At 37.5% G+C, this 23,124-nt stretch overlaps 1 protein-coding gene across 1 annotated transcript in view; it reads left to right on the top strand.

Moving 5' to 3' along the window:
- MSH4 (mutS homolog 4) overlaps positions 1–23,124 on the top strand; it is a 106,177-nt gene that overhangs the window by 65,419 nt on the left and 17,634 nt on the right. The window contains exons 12-17 of the mRNA XM_061411557.1: positions 1,519–1,655; positions 2,642–2,745; positions 3,976–4,100; positions 6,969–7,169; positions 14,219–14,337; positions 15,852–15,980. Of these exons, the coding sequence (XP_061267541.1) occupies positions 1,519–1,655; positions 2,642–2,745; positions 3,976–4,100; positions 6,969–7,169; positions 14,219–14,337; positions 15,852–15,980 (815 nt within the window). The remainder of the gene's footprint in view (positions 1–1,518; positions 1,656–2,641; positions 2,746–3,975; positions 4,101–6,968; positions 7,170–14,218; positions 14,338–15,851; positions 15,981–23,124) is intronic.

Raw genomic sequence — 23,124 nt, 5'->3', positions numbered from 1 at the left:
TTGGACTATGAAGAAAGCTGAGCGCCAAAGAATTGATGCTTTTGAACTGGGGTGTTGGAGAAGACTCTTGAGAGTCCCTTGGACTGCAAGGAGATCCAACCAGTCCATTCTAAAGGAGATCAGCCCTGGGATTTCTTTGGAAGGAATGATGCTAAAGCTGAAACTCCAGTACTTTGGCCACCTCATGCGAAGAGTTGACTCATTGGAAAAGAGTCTGATGCTGGGAGGGATTGGGGGCAGGAGGAGAAGGGGACGACAGAGGATGAGATGGCTGGATGGCATCACCGACTCGATGGACGTGAGTTTGAGTCAACTCCGGGAGTTGGTGATGGACAGGGAGGTGTGGCGTGCTGCAATTCATGGGGTCACAAAGAATCGGACACGACTGAGCGACTGAACTGAACTGAACTCTAGTTTTGGTTTTATTATTTTGGTTTTTGCAATTTCTTTTACTTTCAAAATATTTATCTGAATGACCACCTTTTTACTATAGTGTTTTTTTCTTAAAAGAATACTTAACCACATATTTTAGATGTTAAAAATTGTTAGAGTTTAAAAGTGTAACAAAGGAAACCTCATACCCTGTTGGTGGGATTGTAAATTGGTACAGCCATTATGAAAAACAGTATAGAGCTTCCCTGAAAAAACTGAAAATGGAGCTACCATATGATCCAGCAATCATACTTCTGGGTATATATCCTGGAAAAACGAGAACTCTAATTTGGAAAGATACACACACTCCAGTGTTCCTAACAGCATGTTCCTAACAGATATGGAACAAACACAAGTGCCCATCTAGCTTAAGAAGATGTGGTATATATACAGTAGAATATAATTAAACCATAAAAAAGAACAATATTGGCAGTTGCAGCAACATGGATGGACCTAGAGAATATTAGCCTTAGTGAAATAAGTCAGACAAAGGCAAATACTATATATCACATTTATGTGACATCTAAAAACCAATACAAATTTATTTATATGCAAAATGGGAGCAGACTCTCAGACAGAAAACAAATTCATAGTTACCAAAGGGGAGAGAGAGAGAGAGAGGGACAAATTAGGACTGTGGGATTAACAGATTGAAAGTACTATACAAAAATAGATAATTGGTAAGAATTTACTATATAACAGAATTATATTTAATCTGTAATAGCCTATAATGGAGTATAATCTGCGAAAAACCCTACTGAATCACTATGTTGTACATATGAAACTAATGCAGTATTTAAACCAAGTATGTGTGTGTGTGCGTGTGTGCTCCCTCTCTGTTGCCCAGTCGTGTCTGACTGCATCCCCATGGACTGTAGCCTGCTAAGCTCCTCTGTCCATGGGATTTCCCAGGCAAGAATATTGGACTGGGTTGTCAATTTCATATTTCAGTTAAAAGAAAAGAGTAATAAGAGCTTCCTACTTGTATATAAATAACAAAGAAATGTTAGTGATTTTTTTAAACATGAAGAGTAATTTACTCACAAATTTTTTTTTGTTTTTGTTTTTCTTGTTTCTGGCCACTAGGAATGATAACACAGCTTGCAGAAAAATATAGTCTTCCTTTAAGGACAAGTTTTAGCTCTGCTCGAGGATTTTTCATTCAGATGACTACAGATTGTACAGTCCTACCCAATGATCAACTTCCTTCAGAGTTTATTAAGGTTCATTTTAGAATTCTGGTTAGGAAATTATTGTTTCTGATTTTACAGAATTGCACTTACATATTTTCAGGCACTTATTGAGTATTACATGATAGGTTTCTGAATGTTCTGTATATTACTTCTCTTACTTCTACCCACCCACCTAACAACTTTACTAATCTAAGAGTGATTGAGAAGAGTTTTTAAGAGAAATACCAAACACAGTGTTTCCCATAATTCTGGGAGCTTGATAAGGGTAGTAAAGGAAAATGAAGTAAGAAAATCCAAAAGGAATTTTTGATCAAAGAAGTTTGAAAAGTACTGTACCATTTCCTGTTTTAGGTTATTCTCAGTGCACATCTACCTATTAAAGCTTTAAAAGTCCTAAAATAAAGAAATCTGCTTATTTTTTAAATACCCAGTATTGCCAAATCTTTGGACCAGGGGAGTATTTTTTTATATATACGTTAATTCCTCCACAGGATACTGATTTGGGAAAGTCTAACCCACTTTAATCTTTCTCTACCTGCAGGGAGTACCTTATGACAAAAACAAACCTTTCAGGTCTTTAAATATTATCCAGTAATAAGGGATGGATGAAGTAAAAAAAAAAAATGGGTCAAGAATTAGTAATGGGGTTAGAGACTGAGTGAAGTTTGGTTATGAGGCAAGGGCTAAGACAGGGGTCACAGATGGAGTGAAGGTTCCTATCTACCATACATATTATTACTTGGTAATGAGGTGTAATATTTTTGTTAACATTTCTACATGGCTACTTTAAGAGCTGTAAAAATAGTCATGTCAGACAGACTAGGTTAAAATATTCTGCTTTAACTTGAGAAGTCATCTTTTCTTTTCTACAAACATTATTTGAGACTTTTTTGATGATACAATTATCTCAAGAATTAAAGTGATTAACCTAAGTACCTATAATTGTGTTGTTTAAAATCTGTATGTTTTACTTCATAAGAGTATGTATCTTGACTTTTTTTTTAATCTCCTAGCAGATTTCTAAAGTGAAAAATTCTTATAGCTTTACATCAGCAGATTTAATTAAAATGAATGAAAGATGCCAAGAGTCTTTGAGAGAAATCTATCACATGACTTATATGTAAGAGCATTTGAAATGTTTGAATACTGATTTAAATTGAGTTGATTTGAGATACCATGATACATTTCATTAACTGACTTTTTTTCTGGTTGCAGAAAATTATAGTTATGAATGTTAACAAGGAAAGACCATTTCCTAGAAAAACAGTTAAAACTTTAAAGTCTGTCATTGTGATTGAGATCACTGAGCCTCACAGAATATTCAGGGCAAATCTAATTGCAACTGCCCCTCCCCCAAAATAAATCCATTATACTGGGGTATAGAAAAAGCTTGATACCCAGCCAAATATCCACATTTCATCAGTACTTCACTCATCCTTTTAATACAGTTTTAAGAAATGTCATAATTGACTTGAGCTTGAAATATCTCTGGTACCACTGATACTTCTGTAGTGGATACTTCATCATGATATAGAAGTTGGCACATCTGGGCTTATTTGGGACTTCATTCAGTTTATTCTTTTTCTTTAGCATGTAAGCTCTCAAATTCTCATGACTTAGTACATTTATAACAACATTATGATATTGCCAGTATTTTATTGTTCATAAAACAGTAGCAATGTGTCTAGAAATAAGAACTAGGAAATTCAGAATTGCTGAGCTGAGATGATGAAGATAAATGTTGGATTTTCAGAACAATTTCAGAGCATAAACCTAAAAGCTTATAAGATATACTAAGTTGCAGAACATATTTTACCATGTAAGAGAAAAATTTTTATATTATGTCACAATATGGTAACTACCACATGAAAGCATAAATAATTATGTAGTTAGGGTTGTGTATGAGAGAGAGAAAGAAGGAGAGAGAGAGGATGGGTGAGAGAGAAAATACATAATAGCTTTTGTGTTAAATTTAACATTGCAAAAGCAAAATTATTAGTAGATGGGATCTACTGATTGAAGTATAGTGAGGGCTTCATTTGACCTATAGAAAATATTTCTAATACTAAAAATTTATTCTATTAATGTTTAAGAAAAGCAGTCTTTAAAAAAACTTGGTCTTAACACACCAGAAGATGGATTCTCTGCTACTAAATAACTGTGACCTTGATTATGAGCTTCAGTTTCCTCATCTCTGAAATAAGACAATAGAACAACAGATTTTATCTAGTGTACAACTCAACTGTCAATGTTATTTTACCTTAGGCAATGAATTTTATATTGTTTTATAATTATGTTGTATGCCCCTCTTTTAAAAGCACTATTTCTCTTATCAAACATGTACTTTCAGGATCGTGTGCAAACTGCTTAGTGAGATTTATGAGCATATTCATTGCTTATATAAACTGTCTGACACTGTGTCAATGCTGGATATGCTACTGTCATTTGCTCATGCCTGTACTCTTTCTGACTATGGTAAGTTATTTTCTTTGGAATAAATAGGTTGCATACTGAAATTTGTATTCCATTCAAGCAATTTTATGTAGCAATTATGAATGTTTTATATTTTTTTCCCTGATATATAGTCTCTTACCTATGGTCCTAGACTAAGACTCAAAATATAGAAAGTGAAATTACCCTTAAAACTTCTTTTAGAAGTCAAAAGATTATTTACTGAGAAATTGAGAAATTAGAAAAAAATACCGCAAGAAACTTTAAATACAGAATGAAGTAAGCCAGAAAGAAAAACACCAATACAGTATACTAACACATATATATGGAATTTAGAAAGATGGTAACAATAACCCTGTGTACAAGACAGCAAAAGAGACACTGATGTATAGAACAGTCTTATGGACTCTGTGGGAGGGGGAGAGGGTGGGAAGATTTGGGAGAATGGCATTGAAACATGTATAATATCATGTATGAAACGAGTCTCCAGTCCAGGTTCGATGCACGATACTGGATGCTTTGGGCTGGTGCACTGGGACGACCCAGAGGGATCGTATGGGGAGGGAGGAGGGAGGAGGGTTCAGGATGGAGAACACATGTATACCTGTGGCAGATTCATTTCGATATTTGGCAAAACTAATACAATATTGTAAAGTTTAAAAATAAAATAAAATTAAAAAAAAAAAGAAAGACTGTAGAGCTGTCTCTTTGGTGAAAATAATGATGATCCAAATTCATAAATTTCAAGTCTGAATAAGCAGTATGATGCTAATACTAACAGACATGACAGAAATAAACTCTTAAAAGTGAGCAGATGTGAGCATCCCAAGATCAATTATATCACTTATTTTTGTGTCCCAAGTCTATACTACAGGTCTTGAATATAAATGTTGAGCAATTTTCTAATGTTAAATGAATACTTCAAGTTAGCCCCCACCCCTTGAAATTTCTTACCCAAACTATCAGTATGCAAATTTGCATAACTTGTATATGATAATTCGGTTGAGTAATTGTGGGCTTAATAACATTAAATTTCTAGTTAAAATTAATAGTAGTATTTCCAAAACATTCTGTTAATTAATCTTTATGATGGAAAAGGTATTTTACATAGGTTTTTTCATTTTTGATATTTCTGTATTTTTATGGAAGTATTAAATTTTTTAGCTGGTATTATATAGGCCAAAACTTAATAGTTTTCTCAACTATTAAGATATTTGATCTTGTTCCATTTTGAGAAAGACTACCCTAAAACTCCAAACTTATAAGTAGTGAATTTTTGGTATTAAAAATGATTTAAATATAGTAAAAGTTTTCTTTTTTACTAATCAACCTCACTTTTATAATGAATACTTTCAAGTTTATCCATGTGGTTCCTCGAGAGACATGTAGCATTTTAAGTTTTACTTGTCTCTCACTTTCTCCTCTCTTCATCTTCAGTTCAATTCAGTTATCACTCAGTTGTGTTTGACTCTTTGCGACCCTATGAATCACAGCATGCCAGGCCTCCCTGTCCATCACCAACTCCCGGAGTTCACCCAAACTCATGTGCATTGAGTCGGTGATGCCATCTCATCCTCTGTCGTCCCCTTCTCCTCCTGCCCCCAATCCCTCCCAGCATCAGGGTCTTTTCCAATGGGTCAACTCTCGCATGAGGTGGCCAAAGTACTGGAGTTTCAGCCTCAGCATCAGTCCTTCCAGTGAACACCCAGGACTGGTCTCATTTAGGATGGACTGGTTGGATCTCCTTGCAGTCCAAGGGACTCTCAAGAGTCTTCTCCAACACCACAGTTCAAAAGCATCAATTCTTTGGCGCTCAGTTTTCTTCAGAGTCCAACTCTCACATCCATACATGACCACTGGAAAAACCATAGCCTTGACTAGATGGACCTTTGTTGTCAAAGTAATATCTCTGCTTTTCAATATGCTATCTAGGTTGGTCATAACTTTTCTTCCAAGGAGTAAACGTCTTTTAATTTTATGGCTGCAATCATCATCTGCAGTGATTTTGGAGCCCCCCCAAAAATAAAGTCTGACACTGTTTCCATTGTTTCCCCATCTATTTCCCATGAAGTGATGGGACCAGATGCCGTGATCTTAGTTTTCTGAATGTTGAGCTTTAAGCCAACTTTTCACTCTTCTCTTTCACTTTCATCAAGAGCTTTTTAGTTCCTCTTCACTTTCTTTTTAGTTCCTCTTCACCTCTTTCTGCCATAAGGGTGGTGTCATCTGCATATCTGAGGTTATTGATATTTCTCCCGGCAATCTTGATTCCAGCTTGTGCTTCTTCCAGCCCAGCGTTTCTCATGATGTACTCTGCATAGAAGTTAAATAAGCAGGGTGACTTAGAAAGCATCTATAGAAACCTGATCATTACTTCTTTCTACAAAATTAACACTATCTTTTGTGTCTGTTTTTTCTGTCCTCTTTTTAGACAAAATTTCTATAAGTTTGGACGTAAAATTGTGTTTTTATTTGGTTTTGCTCTATTTTCAGACCTCATTTGAAAAGCTAAGTATGCCAAATTTGAAATAATGCTTTAGGCAAGGATTAAGTAAATGTGCAATTTTAGAGTCCTTGAAATTAATTGTTATTTTTAAATGGCTAGTTGATTCCTTTTAATTTTTGCAAATCTGAAAATGTTATGAACTATTTTGGAGCCCTGCACAATGACAGAACCAAAATCATATTTTTTCTGGAAAAGAATATAAGTTCTGATGTGATTAGACTATGCCAGTTATCATTTAGAGGGACTGAAGATAAAATAATAACTTAATGATATTGTTCCAGATTGACTGTAGTAAAGTCACTAAAGTATAAACAGTATTTACACACCACAAAATCTTTAAGTATAAATATATTAATCTTTCAAAACCATTTTATTTTTCTCTTTAGTTCGGCCAGAGTTTACTGATACTTTAGCAATCAAGCAGGGGTGGCATCCCATTCTTGAGAGAATATCTGTGGAAAAACCTGTTGCTAACAATACCTACATTACAGAAGGGAGTAATTTTTTTATCATAACTGGACCAAATATGAGTGGCAAATCCACATATTTGAAACAGATTGCTCTTTGTCAGATTATGGCCCAAATTGGTAAGTTACATGTTTACTTTATGGTTATCAGTTCTGCTCCCCATTTAAAATACTTCATGCCCAGTATTTTAGATTATATATATATATATATATATATATGGACCATAACTTTTACAATTTGGTATTTATTAAGCTCCGTCCAGATTGGATTACATTGTACTGAAAATCTTGTGGGATATAATAGAAGCTTCTTTATTATAGTTATTAATGTTGTATCAACTATTACTAAATTGAATTGTATAATTATCTGAAATTCAAAAACTTTGTTGAGAGAGAAAGTGGTACAAATAGCAGAAACTACTGCCTTTAATAACTCATATAAGATTTTTCCCAAAATTGTAACATTGGGCACAGAAACATTTCCCTTACTTAATTTAAAGTTTACCAATAACTTAGTTTTAACAACTGCTGTGTTACACTTATGTGTGCATACAGTTCAGTTTGGAGGCTCAGTTGTGTCCAACTCTTGGTGACCATGTAAATGACTGTCACTGTCCCAACATTGTTATGGATTTCTTTGCATCGAGACACAACTCACCTCTTATCTCTGAAAATTGGGTTCCTTGAAACTGATGTTAATCAGAGACCAGATGACTGGTCAGTCTGGGATGATTTTGGTTCACCTCACCTTCTGGAATTGGCAATGTCTGGAGACATTTTTGGTTGTCACAACTGAGGGGATTATAAAATCCAGTTCAGTTCAGTTGTTCAGTTGTGTCTGACTCTTTGTGACCCCATGGACTACAGCACTCCAGGCTTGCCTGTCCATCACCAAATCCTGGAGCTTGTTCAAACTTATGTCCATTGAGTCAGTGATTCCATCTAACCATCTCATCCTCTGTCATCCCCTTCTCCTCCTGCCCTCAATCTTTCCCAGCATCAGGGTCTTTGCTAATGAGTCAGTTCTTTGCATCAGGTGGCCAAAGTATTGTACCTTCAGCTTCAGCATCAGTCCTTCCAATGAATACTCAGCACTGATTTCCTTTAGGATTGACTGGTTTGATCTCCTTGCAGTCCGAGGGACTCTCAAAAGTATTCTCCAACACCACAGTTCAAAAGCATCAATTCTTTGGTGTTCAGTTTTCTTTATGGTCTAACTCTCACATCCATATATGACTACTGGAAAAACCACAGCTTTGACTATATGGACATTTGTCAGCAAAGTAATGTCTCTGCTTCAATATGTTTTCTAGGTTTGTCATAGTTTTTCTTCCAAAGAGCAAGCTTGTCTTTTCATTCATGGCAGTAGTCACAATCTGCAGTGATTTTAGAGCCCCCCAAAATAGTATCTCACTGTTTCTATTGTTCCCCCATCTATGTGCCATGAAGAAATGGGATCAGATGCTATAATTTTAGTTTTCCGAATGTTGAGTTTTAAGCCAGCTTTTTCCCTTTCCTTTTTCACCTTCATCATGAGGGTCTTTAGTTGCTCTTTGCCTTCTGCCATAAGAGTGGTGTCATCTGCATATATGAGGTTGTTGATATTTCTCCCAGAAATCTTGATTCCAGCTTGTGCTTCAGCCTGGCATTTCACATGATGTACTCTGCATATAAGTTAAATAAGCAGGGTGACAATATACAGCCTTGACATACTCCTTTCCCGATTTGGAATCAGTCTGTTGTTCCATGTCTGGTTCTAACTTTCTTCTTGACCTGCATACAGGTTTCTCAGGAGGCAGGTAAGGTGGTCTGGTATTCCTGTCTCTTTAAGAATTTTCCATTTTGTTGTGATGGCTCAAAGGTTAAAGCGTCTGCCTCCAGTGCGGGAGACCTGGGTTCGATCCCTGGGTTGGGTAGATCCCCTGGAGAAGGAAATGGTAACCCACTCCAGTATTCTTGCCTGGAGAATGCCATGGACAGAGAAGCCTGGTAGGCTACAGTCCACGGGGTCGCAAAGAGTCGGACACGACTCAGCGACTTCACTTTCACTTTCATGCAGTCAAAGGCTTTAGCATAGTTAGTGAAACAGAAGTAGGTGTTAATGGAATTCTCTTGCTTTTTCTATGATCCAATGAATGTTGACAATTTGATCTCTGGTTACTCTGCCTTTTCTAAATCCAGCTTGAACACCTGAAAGTTCTCGGTTCACTATTGTTGAAGCCTGGCTTGGAGAATTTTGAGCATTACTTTAGTAGCATGTGAGAAGAGTGCAATTGTGTGGTAGTTTGATCATTCTTTGACATTGCCTTTCTTAGGGACTGGAATGAAAACTGATCTTTTCCAGTCCTGTGGCCACTCCTGAGTTTTCCAAATGTGCTGGCATATTAGGTGTAGCACTTTTCATGGCATCATCTTTTAGGATTTGAAATAGCTCAACTGGAATTCCATCACCTCCACTAGGTTTGTCTGTAGTGATGCTTCCTAAGGGCCACTTGACTTCACATTCCAGGATGTCTGGCTCTAGGTGAGTTAGTGATCATACCATTGTGGTTATCTGGGTCATTAAGATCTTTTTTGTGTAATATCCAGGGTTGCTGCTAAAGATTCTACAATTCACAGGACAGCCATCTTTCCTTTACCCTCCTCCCCTGCCTCAGCCCACATTCATGCTCAAGAAAGAATTATGCAGCACTTGATGTGATTGAAAAAGCTTGGTTTAATGTAATGGATTTTAAGAGAAATGCAGAATAGTAATATCGATCATAGTGCAAATTTCCCTTACTATTGGGAAAGAAAATCAGAAGTGAGTGAATGAATGAATAAAGAGTATATATTTTATTAAATTTAAAAGGCTATCTTAGATAACTTCCATTCCCTTATAAGAATACTGATTCATATCTGAGACAATAATCTTACTTCTGTTTGAATAGTTATGAGTTCCGGCCTTTAAAAAAAAGGCTGTCTAATTTCTGTGTAGTTATAATTGTTAAAACATTCATTATACTGAATTAAAATTTGACTGTATAGAACTTCTACTCATTAGTCCTAATTCTTAACTTCTATGCATTTCAGAACAATCTATTATATCCTCAGAACAGACCTTCAGATATTTGAAGAAAATTACTATTACTCTACTTCTCTTGCCACGGTCTTTGAATTCCTAAAAGTATATGTAGTATCTTATAAAATCTTATTATAAAGGAAATAGTAGGACTCGAAAAGCATGGAAGTTGAGAACATAGGCTTTGGAGCTAGACCTAGCTTTTGTAGTTATTGGCTGTGTGATCTTAGGCAAATACTTAACCTCCTTAGTTTTTCTATCTGTAAATGAAGAATATAATAGTACCTATGCCTAAGAACTGTTGTAAACATTAAACTACTCTTTGTTCTACAAAGCGAAAAAAACCCCTAAGCCTCTGGACTCCTTGTAGCTCCTTAGGAATATCATGCTGTTTGCACACACACACACACACAGGGCTTCCCTGGTGGCTCAGATGGTAAAGAGTATGCATGCAGTGCAGGAAGGAGATCCATCTGGTTTCGATCCCTGGGTCTTGGAAGATCCGCTGGAGAAGGAAATGGTAACCCACTCCAGTATTTTTGCTTGAAGAATCCCATGGACAGGGGAGCCTGGTGGGCTACAGTCAATGGGGTTGCAAACAGTCGGACATGACTGAGCGAGTCGCATTCATACATACATACATATATACACACACACACACAATGCTATGGTTTTAAGGGAAAGTGGAGAGTGAAAAAGTTGGCTTAAAGCTCAACATTCAGAAAACGAAGATCATGGCATCCGGTCCCATCACTTCATGGGAAATAGATGGGGAAATAGTGGAAACGGTGTCAGACTTTATTTTTTTGGGCTCCAAAATCACTGCAGGTGGTGACTTCAGCCATGAAATTAAAAGACCCTTACTCCTTGGAGGGAAAGTTATGACTGACCTAGATAGCATATTAAAAAGCAGAGACATTACTTTGCCAACAAAGGTTCGTCTAGTCAAGGCCATGGTTTTTCCTGTGGTCATGTATGGATGTGAGAGTTGGACTGTGAAGAAGGCTGAGCGCCAAAGAATTGATGCTTTTGAACTGTGGTGTTGGAGAAGACTCTCGAGAGTCCCTTGGACTGCAAGGAGATCCAACCAGTCCATTCTGAAGAAGATCAGCCCTGGGATTTCTTTGGAAGGAATGCTGCTAAAGCTGAAACTCCAATACTTTGGCCACCTCATGCGAAGAGTTTACTCATTGGAAAAGAGTCTGATGCTGGGAGGGATTAGGGGCAGGAGGAGAAAGGGATGACAGAGGATGAGATGGCTGGATGGCATCACTGACTCGATGGACGTGAGTCTGGGTGAACTCCAGGAGTTGGTGATGGACAGCGAGGCCTGGTGTGCTGCGATTCATGGGGTTGCAAAGACTTGGACATGACTGAGCGACTGAAATGAACTGAACTGAACTGAACTGATGAGAGAAAATAGAGGTAAGGGCATCTTCTAAAGCACAGAAGCAATAAACAGCATGATATTCCCGAGTAGCTACAAGGAGTTCAGAGGCTTAGTAGTTTTTTTGCTTTGTAGAATAAAGAGTGACCATGAGAAGTGGCAGGCTTAAAGCTGGAGAGATGGGCAAGAGTCAGGTTGTGAAGGGCCTTAGGCATTTAATGGAGGAGAGAGAACCTTAATGCTCAAAATTCTCCAAGCCAGGCTTCAGCAATACATGAACTGTGAACTTCCAGATGTTCAAGCTGGTTTTAGAAAAGGCAGAGGAACCAGAGATCAAATTGCCAACATCTGCTGGATCATGGAAAAAGCAAGAGAGTTCCAGAAAAGCATCTATTTTTGCTTTATTGACTATGCCAACGCCTTTGACTGTGTGGATCACAATAAACTGTGGAAAATTCTGAAAGAGATGGCAATACCAGACCACCTGATCTGCCTCTTGAGAAACCTATATGCAGGTCAGGAATCAACAGTTAGAACTGGACATGGAACAACAGACTGGTTCCAAATAGGAAAAGGAGTATGTCAAGGCTGTATATTGTCTCCCTGCTTATTTAACTTCTAGGCAGAGTACATCATGAGAAACGCTGGGCTGGAAGAAGCACAAGCTGGAATCAAGATTGCCGGGAGAAATATCAATCACCTCAGATATGCAGATGATACCACCCTTATGGCAGAAAGTGAAGAGGAACTAAAAAGCCTCTTGATGAAAGTGAAAGTGGAGAGTGAAAAAGTTGGCTTAAAGCTCAACATTCAGAAAACTAAGATCATGGCATCCGGTCCCATCACTTGATGGGAAATAGATGGGGAAACAGTGGAAACAGTGTCAGACTTTATTTTTCTGGGCTCCAAAATCACTGCAGATGGTGACTGCAGCCATAAAATTAAAAGACACTTACTCCTTGGAAGAAAAGTTATGACCAACCTAGATAGCATATTGAAAAGCAGAGACATTACTTTGCCAAAAAAGGTCCATCTAGTCAAGGCTATGGTTTTTTCCAGTGGTCATGTATGGATGTGAGAGTTGGACTGTGAAGAAAGCTGAGCGCCAAAGACTTGATGCTTTTGAACTGTGGTGTTGGAGAAGGCTCTTGAGAGTCCCTTGAACTGCAAGGAGATCCAACCAGTCCATTCTGAAGGAGATCGGCCCTGGGATTTCTTTGGAAGGAATGCTGCTAAAGCTGAAACTCCAGTACTTTGGCCACCTCATGCGAAGAGTTGACTCATTGGAAAAGAGTCTGATGCTGGGAGGGATTGGGGGCAGGAGGAGAAGGGGACGACAGAGGACGAGATGGCTGGATGGCATCACTGACTCAATGGACGTGAGTCTGAGTGAACTCCGGAAGTTGGTGATGGGCAGGGAGGCCTGGTGTGCTGCGATTCATGGGGTTGCAAAGAGTTGGACACGACTGAGCAACTGAACTGACTGACTGACTGACTGACTGAGAGCCTTACCCAGATATCTATAGGGAGCTATAGATGTTTTAGCAAGAGAATGGCATAATTGGATTTGAGTTTTAGATAGATTACTCTCACTATTGTAAAGTTAGAGAAGAGCCAGATTAGAAGCAAAATATCAGCCAGCAGGCTTCTGTGATATGATGATAAGATATGTTAGGAACCTCTTTGGTGGAGGTAAGAGAGAAGGGAAAATATGAACGATATGCACCATATACACTATATTCTATACTTGGTACTTTCACATTTATTTTTCCTATGTAATCATTTTGGCAGTCCTGTGAGAATGTTGTATTTATTTGCTCTCTGAGATGTCATCATAATTGCTATTATTATTATTATCTGCATTGATTAATATTTTCTGAACTTTTGCTTTCTCTTCCTGCTATTCCTTATTATGCAAAAGTAGATCCTATTCTTCTCCCTTGTCTTTGTTCTAAATCCTGGAATAATCTGGCTTTGTTTCTTCACTTCCATTATTTCACATTTTGTCTATACAGAGTTCTGTATATTTGACACTTTTTTCATTTAACTATTTGTATATTTTTATCTTCTTATGGTTTTAGAATGCTTTTTGTATCCCATTTTGTATAACGATAGATATAAATAATAAGATTAATCTGTTTTCAAGAGATAAATATTTTAGGTTAGTTAGCCTGATATTTCTCACACAGAAACCATCTTGTGAATAAAAATTCACCTTCATAAAAAATTTAGTGTTTTGCATTCATTCTAATTGTGGATGGTTCTGTACTTTTCTAATAGCAACTATTTCTTAATATGCCTTTCTATAATGATTTTTATCAACTTGAGCTTCATAAGTATTTCCTTCAGATTTTCATACTTTGAATATTCTCATCTGACTATACTATTTAAAAATTTTTATCAAATTTATAACAAATCTTTCTTATGTACTCAAATATGTATTATCTTTTTTTCACTTCCAAATAACTTTGTACAATAGGTGGGGTAAGCATTTCCATTTTATATGTGAGGAAGATGAAGCTGGGAAAATTTAAGTGCCGTCCAAGGTTGTAAAGTAAATGACAGAGCCGGGGCCATGCCTTCTAATTCCATATCTTGTGATCTTTCCACCACATTAATCCTTAGATAGGCTACTAAATAATCTGAGTTGATAGAGCAAAGTGTTAGTAGTGCTTATATTTTATAAAAGCATCTCAGTTTACTTTGACTTATATTTTATAGGGTCATATGTTCCAGCAGAATATTCTTCCTTTAGAATTGCTGAACAAATTTTTACAAGAATAAGTACTGATGATGATATTGAAACAAATTCATCAACATTTATGAAGGAAATGAAAGAGGTACCTGATTTCAACTTTCCATATGTTAAAAAAATATTGAATTATCCTAATGGTCAATTATAACATAAGAAAGTATTTTTATATTAAAGCTTGCATATGTGTTTATACTCCTCTACAAGAGCCAGAGGGCAGTCAAAGACAGCTTCCTAATTTCTGTCTTGTGGAAATGAAGTAAATGTTTTATTGAAAAATATAGCTTTAAAGAAAAAGCTAGTGTTATTGAATGATAAAAACATGCTTTCGTGTTTTTATATGGAATATATAAAAGACTTCAGAAAGCAATGACCTGTGCAGAAACATTTTGCATAGTTAGGCTTGATTTTAAAATAAAAGATCACTGTGTTAAAAGGTTTTTTAAAAATCACCCTTTTTGTGCTCTTGTGGAATTTTCACTTCCTGTGCCAAAGTATGTATCAGCATCTATTTTTGATCTGAGCACATGTCAAATAAACATGAAGGGTTAAAGGAATTCAGTATAGCTTTTGGCCTATCTTTAGTAGGTATGGGTTATTGGATCACTGTACAGTTTACTAATTTTCTTTAGATAGACAAGGAATAAAATTATCATTTGCTTACCGTATGTGATATTTATATAATTATTTAGTATGTATTGAATAACTATGGGGGAATATAGCAATAGACTAGGTGCTTGAGACATATTTTTAAATGGTCCTAGCTCTCAAGAAGCTTAGTCCCATGGAAAGGTAAAATGGCCATGATGGTTAACAGTTGTGTCATAACATAAGTCTGTATCAGGCATGATTTAAATTTATTTTACTCAGAAATCAATGGGCTTGGATGCTTTTTTCCTAAATATTTCATTTTTACTGGCTACAGAGATGTTAACTGAGAGATAGTTCAGAGCGTTTATGACAGCAATTGATTCACCATAGATCAGTTGGTAAAGAATGTGCCTGCAATGTAGGAAACCCTGGTTGGATTCCTGGGTCGGAAAGATCTGCTGGAGAAGGGATAGGCTACCCATTCCAGCACTCTTCGACTTACCTTGTGGCTCAGCTGGTAGAGAATCTGCCTGCAATGCAGGAAACCTGGGTTCAATCCCTGGGTTGGGACAATCCTCTGGAGAAGAGAAAGGCTACTCACTCCAGTATTCTGGCCTGGAGAATTCCATGGGCTATATATAGTCCATGGGGTCACAGTGTCAGACATGACTGAGCAATTCTCTCTTAAACAAGAAAATGACCATCTTTGTGTTTACTTAAACATTTAATTCATTGCTTTATTTCACTGTATCTGATTCATCAGTATTTTAGATAATGATTATTTACTCTATGCATATGTCTATTTATGTACATATCAGCTATTCTATTAGAATTATTAGTAATGAGATTTTTAGAAAGAAAAGCAATGTGTTAGTTTCTGCTCAGCGGGTTTTCTCTGTCAAAATATATTTCAAATGAACTAATAAAAGGACCTGGATTTTTCTTCATTTTTTTGCTATAATAGTGACAGCTATTTGGTTGCAATAAATAATTTTGGAATTATATTTTCAGGTAGCATATATTCTACATAATGCTAATGACAAGTCACTCATATTAATTGATGAACTTGGCAGAGGTACTAATACAGAAGAAGGTATTGGCATTTGTTATGCTGTTTGTGAACATCTGCTGAGCTTAAAGGTATTCCTCTTATTTTATTTATTTATTTATTTATTTTTGCTACATCAGTGTTTTTATTTTATTTTATTTTTTTCTTTTTTTAATTTTATTTTATTTTTAAACTTTACAATATTGTATTAGTTTTGCCAAACATCAAAATGAATCCGCCACAGGTATACCCGTGCTCCCCATCCTGAACCTTCCTCCCTCCTCCCTCCCGATACCCTCCCTCTGGGTGGTCCCAGTGCACCAGCCCCAAGCATCCACTAATTTTGAGTCCTTTAAAAAAATTTTTTTTATTGAAAGGAAAAATTTTTTAATTGTATAGTCTTTAAAATCGTATCAGTTCAGTTCAGTTCAGTCACTCAGTCATGTCCGACTCTTTGTGACCCCATGAATCGCAGCACGCCAAACCTCCCTGTCCATCACCAACTCCCGGAGTTCACTCAGACTCATGTCCGAGTCAGTGATGCCATCCAGTCATCTCATCCTTTGTCGTCCCCTTTTCCTCCTGCCCCCAATCCCTCCCAGCATCGGGGTCTTTTCCAATAAGTCAACTCTTCGCACGAGGTGGCCAAAGTATTGAAGTTTCAGCTTCAGCATCAGTCCCTCCAATGAACACCCAGGACTTATCTCCTTTAGGATGGACTGGTTGGATCTCCTTGCAGTCCAAGGGACTCTCAAGAGTCTTCTCCAACACCACAGTTCAAAAGCATCAAGTCTTCGGCACTCAGTTTTCTTCACAGTCCAACTCTCACATCTATACATGACCACTGGAAAAACCATGGCCTTGACTAAACGGACCTTTGTTGTCAAAGTAATATCTCTGCTTTTGAATGTGCTATCTAGGTTGGTCATAACTTTCCTTCCAAGGAGTAAATGTCTTTTAATTTCATGGCTGCAGTCACCATCTGCAGTGATTTTGGAGCCCAACAAAAGTCTGACACAGTTTTCACTGTTTCCCCATGGACTAGATGCCATGATCTTCGTTTTCTGAATGCTGAGCTTTAAGCCAACTTTTTCACTCTCCACTTTCACTTTCATCAAGAGGCTTTTGAGTTCCTCTTCACTTTCTGCCATAAGGGTGGTGTCATCTGCATATCTGAGGTCATTGATATTTCTCCCGGCAATCTTAATTCCAGCTTGTGCTTCTTCCAGCCCAGCGTTTCTCATGATGTACTCTGCCTAGAAGTTAAATAAGCAGGGAGACAATATACAGCCTTGACATACTCCTTTTCCTATTTGGAACCAGTCTGTTGTTCCATGTCCAGTTCTAACTGTTGATTCCTGACCTGCATATAGGTTTCTCAAGAGGCAGGTCAGGTGGTCTGGTATTGCCATCTCTTTCAGAATTTTCTACAGTTTATTGTGATCCACTTAGTCAAAGGCGTTGGCATAGTCAATAAAGCAGAAATAGATGTTTTTCTGGAACTCTCTTGCATTTCCATGATCCAGCAGATGTTGGCAATTTGATCTCTGGTTCCTCTGCCTTTTCTAAAACCAGCTTGAACATCTGGAAGTTCACAGTTCATGTATTGCTTGTGAGATGAGTGCAATTGTGCGGTAGTTTGAGCATTCTTTGGCATTGTCTTTCTTTGGAATTGGAATGAAAACTGACCTTTTCCAGTCCTGTGGCCACTGCTGAGTTTTCCAAATTTACTGGCATATTGAGTGCAGCACTTTCACAGCATCATCTTTCAGGATTTGAAATAGCTCCACTGGAATTCTATCACCTCCACTAGCTTTGTTCGTAGTGATGCTTTCTAAGGCCCACTTGACTTCACATTCCAGGATGTCTGGCTCTTGATGAGTGAGCACACCATCGTGATTATTTGTGTCGTGAAGGTCTTTTTTGCACAGTTTTTCTGTGTATTCTTGCCACCTCTTCTTAATATCTTCTGCTTCTGTTACATCCATACCATTTCTATCCTTTATCGAGTGCCTTACAATTTTCAAAAGTTTCACACAGATGATTTCATACAATCCTATAATATCTGCTTTTGTATTCCCTCTGCCTGTATTTTGCCTCTGCCTCCTTCCCTCTTCCCACTAGTAAATACTAGTTTGTTTTCTGTATCTCTAAGTCTGTTCTTTTTATTTACTAGTCTGTTGTGTTTTTTAGATTTCATATATAAGTGATATCATACAGTAATGTCTTTCTCTGTCTGATTTTATTTCACTTGGCATAATGCCTTCTAAGTCCATCTGTATTGTTGTAAATGGCAAAATTTCATTCTTTTTTCAGACACAGAAAACAAATTTAAAGTTACCAAAAGGGAAAGTGGGGAAGGGTAAACTAGAAATTTGGGATGAACAGATTAACACTACAAATACAGGATAGATAAAAATAAGGACCTATTGTATAGCATAGGGAACTGTATTTAATGTCTTGTAATAACCTATAATGGAAAAGAATATGAAAAAAGAGTGTATATGTTCTCTTGCTATACATCTGAAATATTATAAGTCATCTGTACTTCAATTTAAAATCTTTGATTTTTTATGACTGTGTAGTATTCATTTATATATTTGTACACATAGCACACATGCACACACACATATATAAATATCTCACATATTCTTTATCCATTCATCTGTTGATGGATACGGGTTGTTTCCATACCTTGGCAATGGTAAATAATGGTATTGAGTCCTTTTTTTAATGTATCCATTATAGATTTATCACAAGCGAATTTTATAGGCACCTGTGGATAGCTCTTTAAACCATGTAGGTAAAAAAAAACATACCATAGCATTTGTATTTTTGTTACTTTATTTCTGATGGAAGCAGAAACAGTTACTATAATAGTCATGATATAAAAAAGGAAAGAAATCAAGAATTAACAATAATATCAGAACTAGTCACTTGGCTTTAATCAAATTAAATAGCAAAACATGAAGACATTTCAGTTGACTCCATATGTAATAACATTGACTGCAGTATCACAATATGAAGTAAACGAGGCATCGGAGAAGGCAATGGCACCCTACTCCAGTACTCTTGCCTGGAAAATCCCATGGACGGAGGAGCCTGGTAGGCTGCAGTCCATGGAGTCGATAAGAGTCGGACACAACTGAGCGACTTCCCTTTCACTTTCACGCATTGCAGAAGGAAATGGCAATACACTTCAGTGTTCTTGCCTGGAGAATCCTAGGGACAGGGAACCCTGGTGGGCTGCTGTCCATGGGGTCACACAGAGTCGGACACGACTGAAGTGACTTAGCAACAGCAGCAGGCATCTGAAGTCACTTTATGGAAAATCTTTACTTAAGATTTCATTCCTTTAGAAAAAATGTTTTTTTCATAAATCAGCTGTGTAAAACAGACTATGAATTTTGCTCTTTTATTAAGGTAATTTGTAAAACAGTGTTTTAGATAATCAAAATATATATTGGTATGAAAAAGCTTAAAAATATTTTTATATAATTAAAGTACCTTAGAATATTCCTAAGATGAGTTTCTGTACCTTAAGTAAGAGCCCACAGTGATTTAGTATATATAGAATGAGAAAAATCTTTTTTGCCTTTGTTTTCTTTTTTTAAACATTTATTATTATTTTTATTTTTAAAACTTTGGGCACCCAGTGCAGTATGTGGAATCATAGTTCCCTGACCAGGGATGGAACCCATGGCCCCTGCAGTGGACTAGTGGTATGGGCCTAACCACTGGATCACCAGGGAATCCTCCCCTTTCAAACTTTTTTTTTTCTTTAAAAATTTTTTTCTTTTGGGACTTATGTGGTGGGTTAGTGGTTAAGAATCCACCTGCCAATGCAGGGGACAAAGGTTTAACACCTGGCCTGGGAAGATCCTACAGGCCATGGAGCAGCTAAACCTGGGCACCACAACTACTGAGCCTGTTGTGCTCCAGGGTCCATACTCTGTAAAAAGAGAAGCCACCGCAATGAGAAGCCCATCCACTGCAACTAAAGAGTAGCTCCTGCTTACCACAATTAGAGAAAGCCCTTGTATAGCAAAAATAAATAAATTTTTAAAAGTCTCTTTTCATTCTTCTTTGAAAAACAATCTTATTTCATACTTGAACAAAGTTATGTGATAAGTTAAAACTAATGTTCACAGATAACATTAGCCTTTGTAATTCTGAATCTATTTCAGTTGATAAGAATTTCACATATAAATAAGATATGTATATTACTTACCGAGAGTAAAAGCTAATTAGTAATAATGATGCTTAATTTTATATGTCAGCTTGACAGGACTATGGAGTACCCAGACATTTGGTCAAACATTTTTTTTTTTTCTGGGTGTATCTGTGAGGGTGTTGCTGGATGACATTAGTATTTGAATTAATAGTAGAATGAGTAAATCAGATTGCCCTTTCTAATGTGAGTGGGTCCTATCCAGTCACTTTTGAGTGGGGCCTAGTTGAAGGCCTAAATACAACAAAAAAAATTGACCCTCTAGAGTATGAGGAAACTCCTGCCTGACTGCTTCTGATCTGGGACATCAGTTCTTTCCTGCCTTTGGTCTTGAACTGAAACATCAGCTCTTTATGGGTTTTGAGTCTACTAACATTTATACTAGAACTACACATTTGGCTCTCCTGGTTTTCAGGCCTTTAGACATGGAGCAGAATGACATCATTAGCTTTCCTGAATCTCCAGTTTGATGATTGCAGATTTGGGGACTTGTCAGTCTCCATAATCATGTGAGCCCATTCCTTATAGTGAATCTTTTTTCTTTCTCTCTACAGACAGATACATACACACACACACACACACACACACACACACACATCCTGTTAATTCTGTTTCTCTGGAGAACCCTTATACAGATTGTTATCAAGAGTGGTTCTAGGGGAACAAATATTTAAGAATGAATGTTTTGAGTCTGTTCTAGACTTTCGGGAATTGACTTTCTAATCTTATTAGATTGTAATACTAATGACTCCATTTCCGGTAGTGGAGAAGGTACTGATAGTTCATAGTGTAATCTACCAGTACAAATGTGCAAAATATCATCATGGATACTCTTAATCAATCACTTACAAGAAACAAGGAGAATGACTTTGTGAAATGAGGACTATTATGGTAGGAGAGAACAAATGGAAGCCACCAGTACTGTTCCTGGATCATAGAAAAAGCAAGGGAATTCAAAAAAAAAAAAAATCTGCTTCTGCTTCATTGACTATGCTACGTCTTTGACTCTGGATCATAACAAACAGTGAAAAATTCTTAAGATATAGGAGTACCAGATCACCTTACCTGTCTCCTGAGAAACCTGTATACAGTATAAAAAGCAACAGTTAGAACCAGGCATGGAACAACAGACTAGTCCAAAATTGGGAAAGTAGTATGTCAAGGTTGTATATTATCACCCTAATTATTTAACTCATATGCAGAGCACATCATGTAAAAGGCCAGGCTGGAGGAAGCACAAGCTGCAATCAAGATTGCTGGGAGAAATATCAGTGACCTCAGATATGCAGATGATACCACTCTAATGGCAAAAAGCAAAGAGGAACTCAGGAGTCTTTGATGAGGGTAAAAGAGCAGAGTGAAAAAGCTGGCTTAAGACTCACCATTTAAAAAACTAAGATTATGGCATCTGGTTCCATCACTTCTTGGTAAATAGATGGGGAAAAACTGGAACCAGTGACAGACTTTATTTTCTTGGGCTCCAAAATCACTGAAGACAGTGACTGCAGCCACGAAATTAAAAGACACTTGCTCCTCGGAAGAAAAGCTATGACAAACCTAGACAGTCTTAAAAAGCAGAGACATCACTCTGCTGACAAACGTCCGTATAGTCAAAGCTATGGTTTTTCCAGTAGTCATGTATGAATGTGGGAGTTGGACCATAAAGAAGGCTGAGTGCTGAAGAATTGATGTATTCAAATTGTGGTTCTGGAGAAGATTCTTGAGAGTCCCTTGGACAGCTTGGAGATCAAGCTCAGTTCAGTTCAGTTCAGCCACTCAGTTGTGTCCAACTCTTTGCGACCACATGATCGCAGCACGCCAGACCTCCCTGTCCATCACCAACTCCCAGAGTTCACTTAGACTCACGTCCATCGAGTCAGTGATGCCATCCAGCCATCTCATCCTCTGTCATCCCCTTCTCCTCCTGCTCCCAATCCCTCCCAGCATCAGAGTCTTTTCCAATGAGTCAACGCTTCGCATGAGGTGGCCAAAGTACTGGAGTTTCAGCTTCAGCATCATTCCCTCCAAAGAAATCCCAGGGATGATCTCCTTCAGAATGGCCTGGTTGGATCTCCTTGCAGTCCAAGGGACTCTCAAGAGTCTTCTCCAACACCACAGTTCAAAAGCATCAATTCTTCGGCGCACAGCTTTCTTCACAGTCCAACTCTCACATCCATACATGACCACTGGAAAAAACCATAGCCTTGACTAGATGGACCTTTTTTGGCAAAGTAATGTCTCTGCTTTTCAATATGCTATCTAGGTTGGTCATAACTTTTCTTCCAAGGAGTAAGCATCTTTTAATTTCATGGCTGCAGTCACCATCTGCAGTGATTTTGGAGCCCCCCAAAATAAAGTCTGACACTGTTTCCATTGTTTCCCCATCTATTTCCCATGAAGTAATGGGACCGGATGCCATGATCTTAGTTTTCTGAATGTTGAGCTTTAAGCCAACTTTTTCACTCTCCACTTTCACTTTCATCAAGAGGCTTTTTAGTTCCTCTTCACTTTCTGCCATAAGGGTGGTATCATCTGCATATCTGAGGTGATTGATATTTCTCCCGGCAATCTTGATTCCAGCTTGTGCTTCTTCCAGCCCAGCGTTTCTCATGATGTACTCTGCCTAGAAGTTAAATAAGCAGGGAGACAATATACAGCCTTGACATACTCCTTTTCCTATTTGGAACCAGTCTGTTGTTCCATGTCCAGTTCGAACTGTTGTTTCCTGACCTGCATATAGGTTTCTCAAGAGGCAGGTCAGGTGGTCTGGTATTGCCATCTCTTTCAGAATTTCCCACAGTTTATTGTGATCCAGCTAATCAATCCTAAAAATCAATTCTGAATATTCATTCGAAGGACTTATGCTGAACCTGAAGCTCCAATACTTTGGCCACATGATGTGAAGAGCTAACTCAATTTAGGAAGAGACTCTGATGCTGGGAAAGACTGAGGGCAAGAGGAGAGGTGGATGGCAGAGAATGAGATGATTGTATGGCATCACCGAC

Source organism: Bos javanicus, chromosome 3 (genome assembly GCF_032452875.1).
Source record: "Bos javanicus breed banteng chromosome 3, ARS-OSU_banteng_1.0, whole genome shotgun sequence".
In the NCBI taxonomy this organism is placed as follows: Eukaryota; Metazoa; Chordata; class Mammalia; order Artiodactyla; family Bovidae; genus Bos; species Bos javanicus.
This window is presented reverse-complemented; position numbering and strand designations above follow the sequence as displayed.